At 43.1% G+C, this 12,171-nt stretch overlaps 1 protein-coding gene across 4 annotated transcripts in view; it reads left to right on the top strand.

Annotated features, from left to right (window-relative positions):
- Nucleotides 1-12,171, top strand: part of ANO10 (anoctamin 10) — a 259,737-nt gene that overhangs the window by 19,913 nt on the left and 227,653 nt on the right. For all 4 annotated transcript variants that reach the window (XM_074945603.1, XM_074945600.1, XM_074945602.1 and 1 more), the window contains exon 2: nt 5,130-5,289. In XM_074945603.1, the coding sequence (XP_074801704.1) occupies nt 5,130-5,289 (160 nt within the window). The remainder of the gene's footprint in view (nt 1-5,129; nt 5,290-12,171) is intronic.

The raw sequence follows: 12,171 nt of genomic DNA, 5'->3' as shown, positions 1-12,171 counted from the left end.
GCCGTGTCTGCGCCGCCGGGAGAGGAGGAGCCTCCCTCGCCCATCCCTGAGTGGCGCGGGGTCCGCTCACGGCTGGCACCCCAGAGAAGCCGGGCACTGGGGAGGGCCTAAGGCGTCAGGGGTGCAGGAGTACTGGGGCGTTGGTAGCGGGCAAGACTGCGCGTACGCTTACTCTTCTCTAGGACCCTGCCGAGTTGCTCCAACTTTGCCCTCTCCTCCACCCCTCTCCGAGCTGTGGTCGGGGTGGGGCTGGACTGCCCGGATTGCATTTTGCAGATTTGCAAAGTAGATCACCCGTTGCTACCTACATTTAATAACTATCAAATTGTCTTCCTTTCGAAGTCGGTCCCGTGGTTTTTCACATCATAGAATTGGTTTCTGCTAATTGGGATTTGAACGTGAGCAAGTGAATTAGACTGATTTTAGGATTAGCTAGAATTTGTGATAACCAGAGCCAGGGTGGTCTTAACGCTTTTCCCCTCCGTGCCTGAATCACTCACAGGTGTGTTGAAGTGTGAAAGATATGTTTTGATGCCCTTCACAGCTGCCTTTTATCTGGACAGTGCTATCTTTTGAATTACAATACAATATGAATATTTAGATCATTGTTTCTTCTTGGAGCAAAAGTTATGTCTCCTTGTTTGAAAACTGAGCATACTGATAGCACTTTATGAATAAAAGCATGAAGTAGATAATGTGAACACAATCCTTTTACTGGAGAATAAACAAGTTTTTTGTCTGAAAACCTTTGTATTAAATTTATTCAATAAAATGTATTACATTAATTAATATTCTATATTTTCTTCAATTCCAAAGTATCATGAAACAGTTGATTTATAACAAGGTCAGCATACTTTCTGTTTGCTAACAGTAACAGCTAAACCGTAATTGCATTTCTCCTTCTGTTACCCGTAGAGTGCTGGCGTTTGTGACACATCTAAGTGGATGTGGCATGCCTTTCTGGGGCATGTCAACTGCACTCCATGCTACCTTCTAGATGTACCCCTTGGACCATCAAGTAGTAGATGTAGGAAGGGTGTTTATTATTTGTACTGAGACTAGGGTGCCAATTGCTGTACACACACCTAAGTAAACTGAGTGCAATTCTTCTTGGAAGGATGGATATAAAATGGCATAAGGGAATTCTATGTTTGTGTGTCCCTAGTTTCTTGATCAAATACGATCGGTTTTTTCTTATGTTGTGCATCATCACAAATAGTAAAGATTCTACAGGCCAGGTTATAGTCTGTTACATCTGTGTAACCCTGTCAGGGCCGGCTCCAGGCACCAGTTTTCCAAGCACGTGCTTGGGGCTGCATTTAGAATCGGGCGCCAGTCCGTGTCACGTGGCGGCAATTCGACTGCAGCTCCGCCCCGAACCCTTTTGCCTCCAGATAACATCGTTGGTGACACTTGTGCAATCTCAAACAGGAGCAACAAGATGGAATAGAATAGGGGTCGGCAACCTTTCAGAAGTGGTGTGCCGAATCTTCATTTATTCATTTTAATTTAAGGTTTCGCGTGCCAGTAATACATTTTAACGTTTTTTAGAAAGTCTGTCTCTATAGGTCTATATATCATATAACTAAACTATTGTCGTATGTAACGTAAACAAGGCTTTCAAAATGTTTAAGAAGCTTCATTTAAAATTAAATTAAAATGCTGATTTTACACCGCTGGCCTGCTCAGCCCGCTGCCAACCTGGGGTTCCGTTCACCTAGGCTGGCAGCAGGCTGAGCAGGACCTGCGGCTGGGACCCTGGCTGGCAAGGGGCTGGCAGCCAGAACCCCAGACCGGCAGCGGGCTGAGCGGCTCAGCCTGCTGCCACTCAGCCCGCTGCTGGTCTGGGGTTCCGTCCGTTGGCTCCTGCCAGCCAGGGTCCTGGCTGCCGGCCCCGCTCAGCCCGCTGCCAGTCTGGGATCCCAGCCCTGCCCACATAGAGTGGGTACCTACCATCTCCCTGGTTCTAGCCCATTCTCTTCCTCTCTCTCTCTGCACTGAGCTGAGGGTGGGAGTGCACTGAGCACAGGGCTGGGGGTGAAGGAGCAGGCTGGGGGTTGGGGTATAGGGTCTGGCCAGGAGCTAGAATGAGGGAGGGGGCTCAGGGTTGGGGCAGGAGGTTTGGGTGTGGAGTGTGTACTTGGGGAGCTCCCATTTGGTGCGAGGGCACAGGTGGGAATGGGGGTGTGTGCAGGAGCTCCCGTTTGGTGCTCAGGGTGGGGGTGGGAATGTGGGGGGTGCAGGAGTCAGGGCAGAGGGCTGGGTGCGTGTGAGAGGGGTGCAGGGGTCAGGGCAGAGGGCTGGGGGTGTGGGCTAGGGTCGTGGGGGTGCTCCCAGCCCCCTGCCCAGAGTGGCTCATGGCAGGGGGCTGGAGGGATATGCCCTGATTCCACCCCCCTTCTCCACCTCCTCCCTGGAGCAGCGAGTGTACTGCGGCTCCGCTTCTCCCCCTTCCGCGCAAGGGCCATCAGCTGATCGGCGGCAGGGAGGGAGTGGAGGAGGGGCAGGAACCCAACACACGGGGGGAAGAGGCCGGGGAGCGGGGACCTTGCCTGCTTTGCAGCAGCAGCTGGCATGACCAAGCTTCTTCACCCTGCCCCCGGGGTGGTGGGGGGTGGGGGGTGGAGAAGAGCAGGCTGGGGCAGGCAGGATTTTTAATGGCACGCTGCTGCCTGCTGGGGTCCCAGCCTCCGGCCCTGTTCAGTCTGCTGCCGGCCTGGGTTCGACAGCGGGCTGAGCGGGGCCGGCGGCTGGGACCTGGCAGGCAGCAGCGTGCCATTAAAAATTGGCTCGTGTGCCGTCTTTGGCACGTGTGCCATAGGTTGCCGACCCCTAGAATAGAATCTTCGCCACTTGCGCAGTTCTGTAGTGCTAACAGGATAAGAAATCTTTTTTGTGACTAAAATGAGAAAACATGATGCTGAATACGTAAAAGGAGAAGATCATTTTGAATAAGAAGCTGCCATTTTTTATGCAGGACACTTTCAGAGCAGAACAATACTTCAATAAAAGGTTTCAGAGTAGCAGCCGTGTTAGTCTGTATCCGCAAAAAGGAGGACTTGTGGCACCTTAGAGACTAACAAATTTATTTGAGTGTGAGCTGTAGCTCACGAAAGCTTATGCTCAAATAAATTTGTTAGTCTCTAAGGTGCCACAAGTACTCCTTTTCTACTTCAATAAAAGATACTGTCAGCTAATAAAACTTACCATTTATCCAGTGCTAATCATATTGAAAGCTTTTTACAAACATTGACTAATTTTCACAACATCCCTTGCGGACAGGCAAATATTACCCCCATTTTAAAAATAGGAAAACTGAGGCAGAGAGTTGAAGTAGCTTGTCTAAAACAACACTGAGTTAGTCTCAGAACCAAGATTAAAATTCCTGATTTCCAGTCCTATTCTCATTCTTCTAGATCATTCTGTCTGTACAGATTTACATCTAAAATGTAGATTTACATTTTTATGAACCTAGTAGCATTCATAATATATTAACTTAAAATGTACACATTTTATTTCAGCATTGTGAACACCAAATGCAACAGGATTGTGCTATGTATGAGTAGCAAGTGAAACTGACCAGGCTAATAAATGATAAATTAGCTTTTTAAACATGATTTTTTAATATTTTAAAAAGATAGGGAAGAAATTATTGTTTAAATTGAGCTGTGTGTTGACTGTATCTCTATAATTTGTAGCCTTACCTATACTGGAAATACCCTTTCCTGTATGCTTCATGGAGAAATCCAGAGAAGCTGTTGTGAAAAATGGACATTCTGCATAGGATTGATATAATCTTGTTGACTTTGAATAAGAGAGAGAGAGAAACAGTACTTACAGTCAAAGACAATGGATGAAATTCTGGCCCCATTCAAGTCAGTAGCAAAACAAAATTTCCTCCAATGAGGTTATATCTAGTCTGTTGTTCTCATGTATTGAACAGGCAGATGACCAATTTTTCTTTTGACAGTGACTCCTAAGTTGCTCTGTGAAGCATACAGAAAAAAGATAGGTTTCAGAGTAGCAGCTGTGTTAGTCTATATCCGCAAAAAGAAAAGGAGTACTTGTGGCACCTTAGAGACTAACAAATTTATTAGAGCATAAGCTTCCGTGAGCTGCAGCCCACTTCATCGGATGCCTAGAATGGAACATATAGTAAGAAGATAGATATAGATAGATATATACACACACACACACACACAGATATATTTATTCTTGCAGCACATTTTATCCAAGTGCTTAAGGAATAATGTCAACATAAAACTTCAGTTCAAGTCAGTGAGACTACTTGTGTAAAGCTATGCACATGCTTAATTCTTTGCAACCTAGCTTTAGGTTCCTGTCTGTGCCACTAACTTGCTGTGTGATATTAAGCAAGTCCCTTAATCACTGTGCCTTACTTTACCCATCTGTAAAATGGGAATACTATTTACCTACTTACCTAAGAGAGGTGCTGTGAAGTTTCAATTAGTGTTTGTAAAGAAGGCTTGCAAAATTTTCATGAAAACTTATCACCTCAGGCTCATAGTCTGTTTACCCACCCTTATCGAGATCATTAAAAATCAAACAATGTTATTCATCACCTGTCTGTCAAAATTTGTTTTCTCAACTGGGTAAGGGCAAAATATATTGTATTACAGAATAAATACATTAGTATTCTTTTTATTAACATTTTTAATTCTCTGATAAATGTGCAAAATTAACATTTTCAGGCTCTTATAATGTCTCTTAATTTAGTAACAGTTGTCACTGATTTTACTCCGTTGGGAAAAGGGAGATGGCCTCAGTGTCCTCCCTTATTTTTCTCTTGCATTTATTTATTTATATTTTTTTGCTTCCTCACTACCGCTGCCACCACCAATGTGCTATACATGGTGGCAACAGTCATCCTAGATAAAGAAAATGGGATATAGCTTCCGCCAAAGGCAGGCAACGTTACGTTGAGTGACGCCCAGTGAAGTTTATTCAAGTGCTGCATAGCGCTTCCCTCCAGCAGGCACTGAGCATGCTACCCACAGTATGCCTCCGTTCACATGCTAACTACAAACAAGTAGTTTGTAGCAAAGTTTCTTTTTCTGCAGACTGTATCCTGTAGTATTTTTAACATTGGCATGTTTGTTGTCTTTTAGCATTTCGCAAGTTGTCAAAGGATGAAAGAAAGCTGGTCTGCATTCGACACGTTTGAGCCTCATTTCAGGCCTCTGGTAGTTATTGAGCTTGCAAAAAACACCAAAGAGGAAACCAAAGAATGGCTCACTCAAAGAATTGTGGACAAAAAGAAAAATGGAGGTGAATACAATGGTTCCTTTTCAGAGATTTTGAAATTGTATTGGTGATGTAGTCTATTGTAAATAAATGTCTTGATGCTATGGTAAAGTTAAATTCATAGTGACTTGTTGAGAAACAAGTTTAGCAAGTTTGATTTGCAGCAAAGGAAGAATTTTTTTAGTGCTTGCCTCTTTGTATATTCCACTCTAGGTGTGATTGTGCCTAGATCAGAGGCTTTTTGGTAAGCAGTGTCTGTTTGGTCTGTGCATGTTTTCTAACTATCCCTGTGTCCCATATCCAAGGTAGAAAAGGTATTGTGGGACCAACTGCTAATTCAGTTCCTTCTTTTCACTTTTGGCCTGAGCTGGAGTGCTTTAGTATCAGCAGCTTTACTTTAGCGTCTCATTCTTGTGTATAGTACAGTTTAGATTAATTAGTAATTTGTTTTGTTTGTGTAGCTGTCCATTGGTTATAGTTATGAGACTAAGAGGGAATTTATTTTTCCTCAGTATTCCGCCTACAACCTTGTTTGTTTGATTAGTGTCTGCGATATGATTATGCATAAGTGCCCCAGTTTTAAATATTGTATAGCTTGTGAGTTTTCCCAATTAATGGAGACTGGTTACCTCTAATTTTTAGGGGAATTGTACAGCCCCCTCAAAGTGAGCATTATGTAGGTGGTTCTTCAGGAGAATAAGGAATTCTAGGGAGACTAAACATTTTCCTTTTGAATCGTTCTGTGAGGGCTGCTTCAGCTTCTGTTCCCTCTGATGCTTGTACAACAGCCGGAAAAACCAAAGAGTGACCCATCAAGCCCTGAATTAGTTAGCTCCAGGGTGCATGCAATTAAGACTTCATTGAAAGAATCTTGTAAGAAGAGCCATGAAAAAGTGTTTAAAGGAAAATTTAAGCATCCTCCCAAGGAAAAGAGGGATACATCTCCTCATAAATCCTCTTTAAAAAATAGGTCAAAATTGCCTGTCTTCTCCAAGTCAAGCAAGACTTCACATCCTGGTACAGATGTTGCATTGAAGGAGCAGGGTACTGGCTTGATGTCAAAGGGCTCTGTGATTGTGCCTGGCACTGAGTCTTTTGGTATGGAGCTCCCCTTGGCACCCTCCCAGTGTGCACTGATTGCTTCCTCATCATTGGCACCGACTGTTTCTGCAGTATAGGACAGGTTGGCACAGAGCACTACATTGATGGTGTCAAGTATGCCCCATGGTTATAATGCTCTCCAACCTTCAGTACTGATTTGAGGGTTTCTAATGAACCTGAATACCCCTTATTATCTGGAGGCTTAAATTTGCCTCTGGTACTAGAATCAATGCCTCCCTTGGCACCGTTTTCCTTTCTGATACTGACTGTAAGACAGGCTCAGCCTCATACTACTCCTATCCCTGCTGCTTCTTCTCTGGAGTCTGATATATCATATCCATCACTTGACTCTAAGCATAGCATGAGTGACTCACCCACATACTCTCCTAGAGCTCATTCCCCAACTTTAAGCTCAGATAGAGGGTCTAGGTTGTCCTGTTATCTAGAGATAGAGTTCCCATATGGCCCGGGAGCCTTCTCTGCACCCATACAATGTCCCTCAGGGGCCATACTGGGGTTCCTGTACAAGCATCCTTCCCGGGTACCCTTCCAGACAGTAAAGGAGAGAGACATCAACCTGGTCCGATGAGTCTCCTGAGCAGATCTAACAAGAGGAAGAACAAGATCAACCCTGTTGAGAGAGTTCAGTTTTCATAATCCTCTGTGATGTTATCCGATTAAAGTATGACCATACAGATCATTGTTGCAACCTCTGTTATATATTTGCAACAAATCTTGTACAAAATGTGGCATGTAAGATGTCTATGAAAAGGTTATGATTTGCTGAATATGATTATGCTATATGTATGTATGTAGTTTTGTACTTGAAGTTATGAGTATTGGCTCTATTCCTGTATTTCAAATGTTTACTCCTGGGGTAACGCCTGCAAGGTAGTTAGCCAGCACATCTTGGAGAGACTATTCAAATTAAGTGGCTCATCAAGAAACACTTGACTTGACAATGGACCATGGGAGACTCCCATCTACACGGAATGAGCTGTCCTGCAAATGTGCTGTTTGAGGTAATGGCTTCTACTGTGTCTAAACCTTCATGCATGGACATGGGACTTGCCCATGTGACTCCAAACACTATCTTGTCCCCTGTAATTTTCTACTAGCTGTGCTGAGGTTTTTGTTTAAAACAATAGGTTTCCCTCCACATGGCAGAAAATATAAAAGGCCCCGGAAACCCCTCCATTTTGCCTCTATCCTGCTCCAGCGTCTTTTTACTGCCCAAGCCTCTGTACTATGAACTTATACTAATGGGAGCATTCTAACCAATGGACTGAGGACCTTCCAATGATTTGGAAACAGCCAGAGACTTGGCTTAAGCTAGCAGTTTATTCCATCACTGCTACAAGCCTGAACCAAGAACTTTGCAATTACTGTAGGTATTTGATTCCTTTAACCTCTTTCTTTCTTTCTTTCTTTCAATACACATTTAGATTTTAGATACTAAAGGATTGGCAACAGCGTGATTTTGGGGGTAAGATCTAAGTTGTATATTGACCTGGGTGTGTGGTTGGTCCTTTGGGATCAAAAGAACCTTTTATTTGGGGAGATTAGTTTTAAGGAACCACTCATCTCTAAGTCTAGTGTTTTTGGTGGTAATACAAGGACTGGAATGCCTAAGGAAACTGCTTTTATGACTTCTTGTTATCCAGTATGGTGAAACAGAAGTTTACTTTTTGGCTGGTTTGGTATATCCTATGGGGAATTAGCCACCAGTCTTGGAGTGTATCTGCCCTATTTCTCAGCAGTTTGTCCTGAATTAGGTATCCTCATTTGTGACCCACAGAGGCACGGTTACATCCTCTTTCCTTTTCTCCTGATGAAGCAATGACACCGGTTTCACTTTCATGACCTGATAACTTTAAAAACTTTCAGGGGATAATGAAAAAAGTAGCAGCTTCACTTCAGATCCCTTTAGAGGAGGTTCAAGAGACTCCTAAATTATTGGATGTCCTTCACAACACTATGCCTGGGAGGATTGCTGTTCCTATTAATGAGGCTCTTTTGGACAAAAACTGTGACAGACTCCTGCAGCTGTTGCTCGGACTTCAAAAAAGACTGAAAAGAAATATGTTTCTGTTAAAGGAGCCAGGTACTTCTACTCACACCCTGTACCTGGTGATAGCTGCAGTTAATGAGAGGTGTTAGAGTGGTACTGTTTATTCAATCCCCTATGCTACTGATTCAAAATGTTTAGGCCTATTCAGATGAAAAAAATATTCTGCAAGTTTGCAGTTCCATATATCTAATAACCAAGTTCTTATGGCAAATGATGATGATCTCAATTATAATAAATTCATGGATTTTATTGACAAGTTGTTGCAGGAGCATAGGAAACAATTTCAATTACTAACAATGTAAAGATTGTTAATGGCAAGATCCTCCTTACAAGCATCATTAGACCCTGCAGATACAGCTTCATGCTCTGTGGCAACTTCCACTGTAATGAGTTATTTGTCCTGGCTCCAATCCTTGGGCATTCCAAGAGAAGTCCAGGCCAAAGTGGACGACCTTCCATATGAGGGCCTTAACCTTTTCAGTGAGAGAATGGAAGATTCTCTCCACACTTTTAAAGACTTGTAGGCCACTTGATGTTCTCTAAGTATTTATAGCCCTGCAATGAAAAGAATATGCAGAGAGCCTCAATCTTACCCAAGACAGAGGTTAACTCCACCCTCTTTTTATCACCATCTGCTTGCACAGCATCCTAGGAAATGTCAAAGGACGCAAAAGAGAAGACCACCTGATGCTTCTACTTTCTCATCACAGTTAGCGGCCACCAGCAAGCATCCCTTTTGATGGGATTGTCAAGAGCTACAGAATGAACATCCCTCCAGATTTTACTCCCCCGTTCTTCCCGGATTTCCTTCGTAAATTTTCTTTCCCATTTTCAGAGAGCATGGAATGCTATTTCATCAGACAAATGGGTATTAGCAATTATTACAACTGGCTATGTAATTCAGTTTCACAGTGTATCCATCCTCACCCACCTTCCTTGTCCCTTTTCAAGGATCTCTCTCATGAGAAGCTTCTCCTCCAGGACATGGATTCTCTCCTTCAACTGGGCACAATAGAACCTCTTCCTCCTCAATATGGAGAGAAAGGTTTTTATCCCCAATATATTTCCTCATAGCCAAGGAAAAAAAGAAGATAGGAACTGATCCTGGATTTCAGAATGCTCAACACCTTCATTTGCCATTTGAGATGCAGGATGGTTACCCTGGCTTTTACTATACCGTTGCTATATCTGGGAGATAGGTTTGTTGTTCTTGACCTCAAGGATGTTTATTTCCACATTGACATTCATCCTACACATAAGAGATTCCTATGATTAGTGATCAGCCCAAATCACTATCAATACTGGATTCTTCCCTTTGGTCTGTCAGTGGCACCAAGGGTATTTATGACATTGTTAGCAGTGGTAGCGATATGCCTATGACAAATTATAGTGGTCTATCCTTTGACTAGCCAGTGGACCAGATATAGAATGTCCTAGCAAGATGTTCAAAATTCCATAAAAATGGTTCAGCTCTTCCAAATGCTTGATCATAGGTTTAAGTTGTTAAAAGTTTGATACTAATACAGTATACAGAGTTTTATTGGAGAAAAACTGAATTCCTGGACTGCTAAAGTGTACTTACCTCAAGACATGTTCCAGGCTATGTCTAGTCTGATAGGTCAGCTTAAAGCGAGCTGTTGAATAACAGTAAGATCTTGTCTCTGTCTGCTGGGTCACATGGCCTCTTGCACTTTTGTGATGCAGCATGCCAAACTACATCTCTATTGTATGCAAGATGGGTTGAAGACGGCATACACCCTGACCTTACAAAGTCTGGACATACTTGTGTAAGTTCCACAGAATATCCTCTGCATCTTTGACTGGTGGAAAGACCGCTCTCCCTCTTCCAGTAGGAAAATAGTGATAGATGCATCCTTACTGGGTTGGGAAATTCATCTAGGTGGTCATTTAGCTCAGGGAAAATGGACTCCAGAAGAATCTTGGTTACAGATCTGTGTCCTGGAGCTGAGAGCCATGTAAAATGCATTTCTTGCTTATGATTCATGAGTCTGTTCAGATTATGTCAAGGGAACACAACTGCAGATTTTTACATAAACAAGCAGGTGGAGTGAGATCATTCCTTGTGTTGTGCAGAGGCAGTAAAATTATGGAACTGGTGCAAACTAAATTGCAGCAGTCTATCAGCGGTTCTCCAGAACACATTAGCGGGCAATCTCAACATGCACTTCTCCACGTATGGGAAATCCACAAATTGGTGATTTGGTTCATTTTCCACCGGAAGGGCCAGCCAGAAGAGGCATGTTTAGAATAGATAAGAACAAGAGATGTCAGATATTTTGTGCCAGAGGAGGTCAAAGCCCAGGCTCCCTGGCAGATGCATTCCTAATCACGTATTCACATATGCCTAATCCTCCAATTCCATTGCTTCTGAGGGTGTTAAGGAAAATCAGACAAGACAAGGCAGAGATTATAAACTTCTGTGTGGCTGAGGCAATACTGTTCCCCACAGCTTTTTCACTTATCCATTTGCCCTCCAATCTGATTGCTTCTCATGCTGGATCTTGTGACTGGGAGTGAGGGAATGACCCATCATTCTGATCTGTCCTCCCGCCATTTAACTGCTTGGTTTTTGGATAGATGTCAGAGCTAGAAAAATCATGTTCTTCAGAGGTGCAAACCATCCTGAGCAGCAGTGGAAAAGATTCTACAAGAAAAGTGTACTGTGCAAAGTAAAACAGATTTGCCATCTGGTGTGCTCAAAGTAAACTGGCACCTCCAGAGTCTCATATACCTGACATTGTAGACCATATCTTTTAGCAGAAGACCTCAAGTCTCTCACTCAGCTCTCTGAGGGTACATCTAGCAGCTATTAGTGCCTTACCCCTCACCTTGGATAGCTCTCCAGTATTTTTCCACCCTTCCACATCTAGGTTCCTTAGAGGTTTAATGAAAGTATTTCGACCTGTAGTAGAACCTACCCTAATAAGGGACCTTAATGTTGTTTTGACAGGTCTGTATGAACCCTTGGCTTCATGGTTTTTTCTGTATCTGTCTGTGGAAACCTTCTTTTTTGTAGCAATAACATCTGGGAGAGTTAGGGTCTCTCGTGGCTGATCTCCCCCACCTCCAATACCACAGTCTTTTACTGGGGCAAAGTTTCTCTTAGTGCACAGAATAATGTCCAAATTCTACCTGAATTGGATGATACATTTTACTGGTATTTTTTCCAAACCCTCCCCCCCCACCCCATTCATTTTTGATGAAGTCAAGTTACATACTTTAGATGGGCACTAGCCTACTTCCGGAGAATGAAATCATTCTCTAGGTCCCCAAGATTATTCATTTTGTTTGCTGAAAGAATGAAAGGAGTTCAGATATCCACACAGAATTGGCAAAGTGGATTTTGGGTTGCATTACTCTGTGCTATGAATTAGCTAAATTAGTTCCTGTAACCAGTATTAATGCTCATTCAACAAGGGTTCAAATGACTGCGATGACCTGTCTGAAATGTGTTGTCTGTAAGGCTGCCACATGGAGTTCAATATATGCCTTTACAATACACTATGCTTTGGTGTAGGCATCTTCATCAAACATCACTTTTGGTGGAGTAGTTGTTCATTTTGTCTTAAAGAGGACTCCAAACACCCACCACCATAGTTAGATGGCTGCTTGAGAATCACACAAGTGAGCTGTAGCTCACGAAAGCTCATGCTCAAATAAATTGGTTAGTCTCTAAGGTGCTACAAGTACTCCTTTTCTTTTTGCGAATACAG

This window comes from Natator depressus, chromosome 2, assembly GCF_965152275.1.
Source record: "Natator depressus isolate rNatDep1 chromosome 2, rNatDep2.hap1, whole genome shotgun sequence".
In the NCBI taxonomy this organism is placed as follows: Eukaryota; Metazoa; Chordata; order Testudines; family Cheloniidae; genus Natator; species Natator depressus.
Note: the sequence above shows the minus strand (reverse complement) of the source record. Positions and strands in the feature narration are given on the sequence as shown.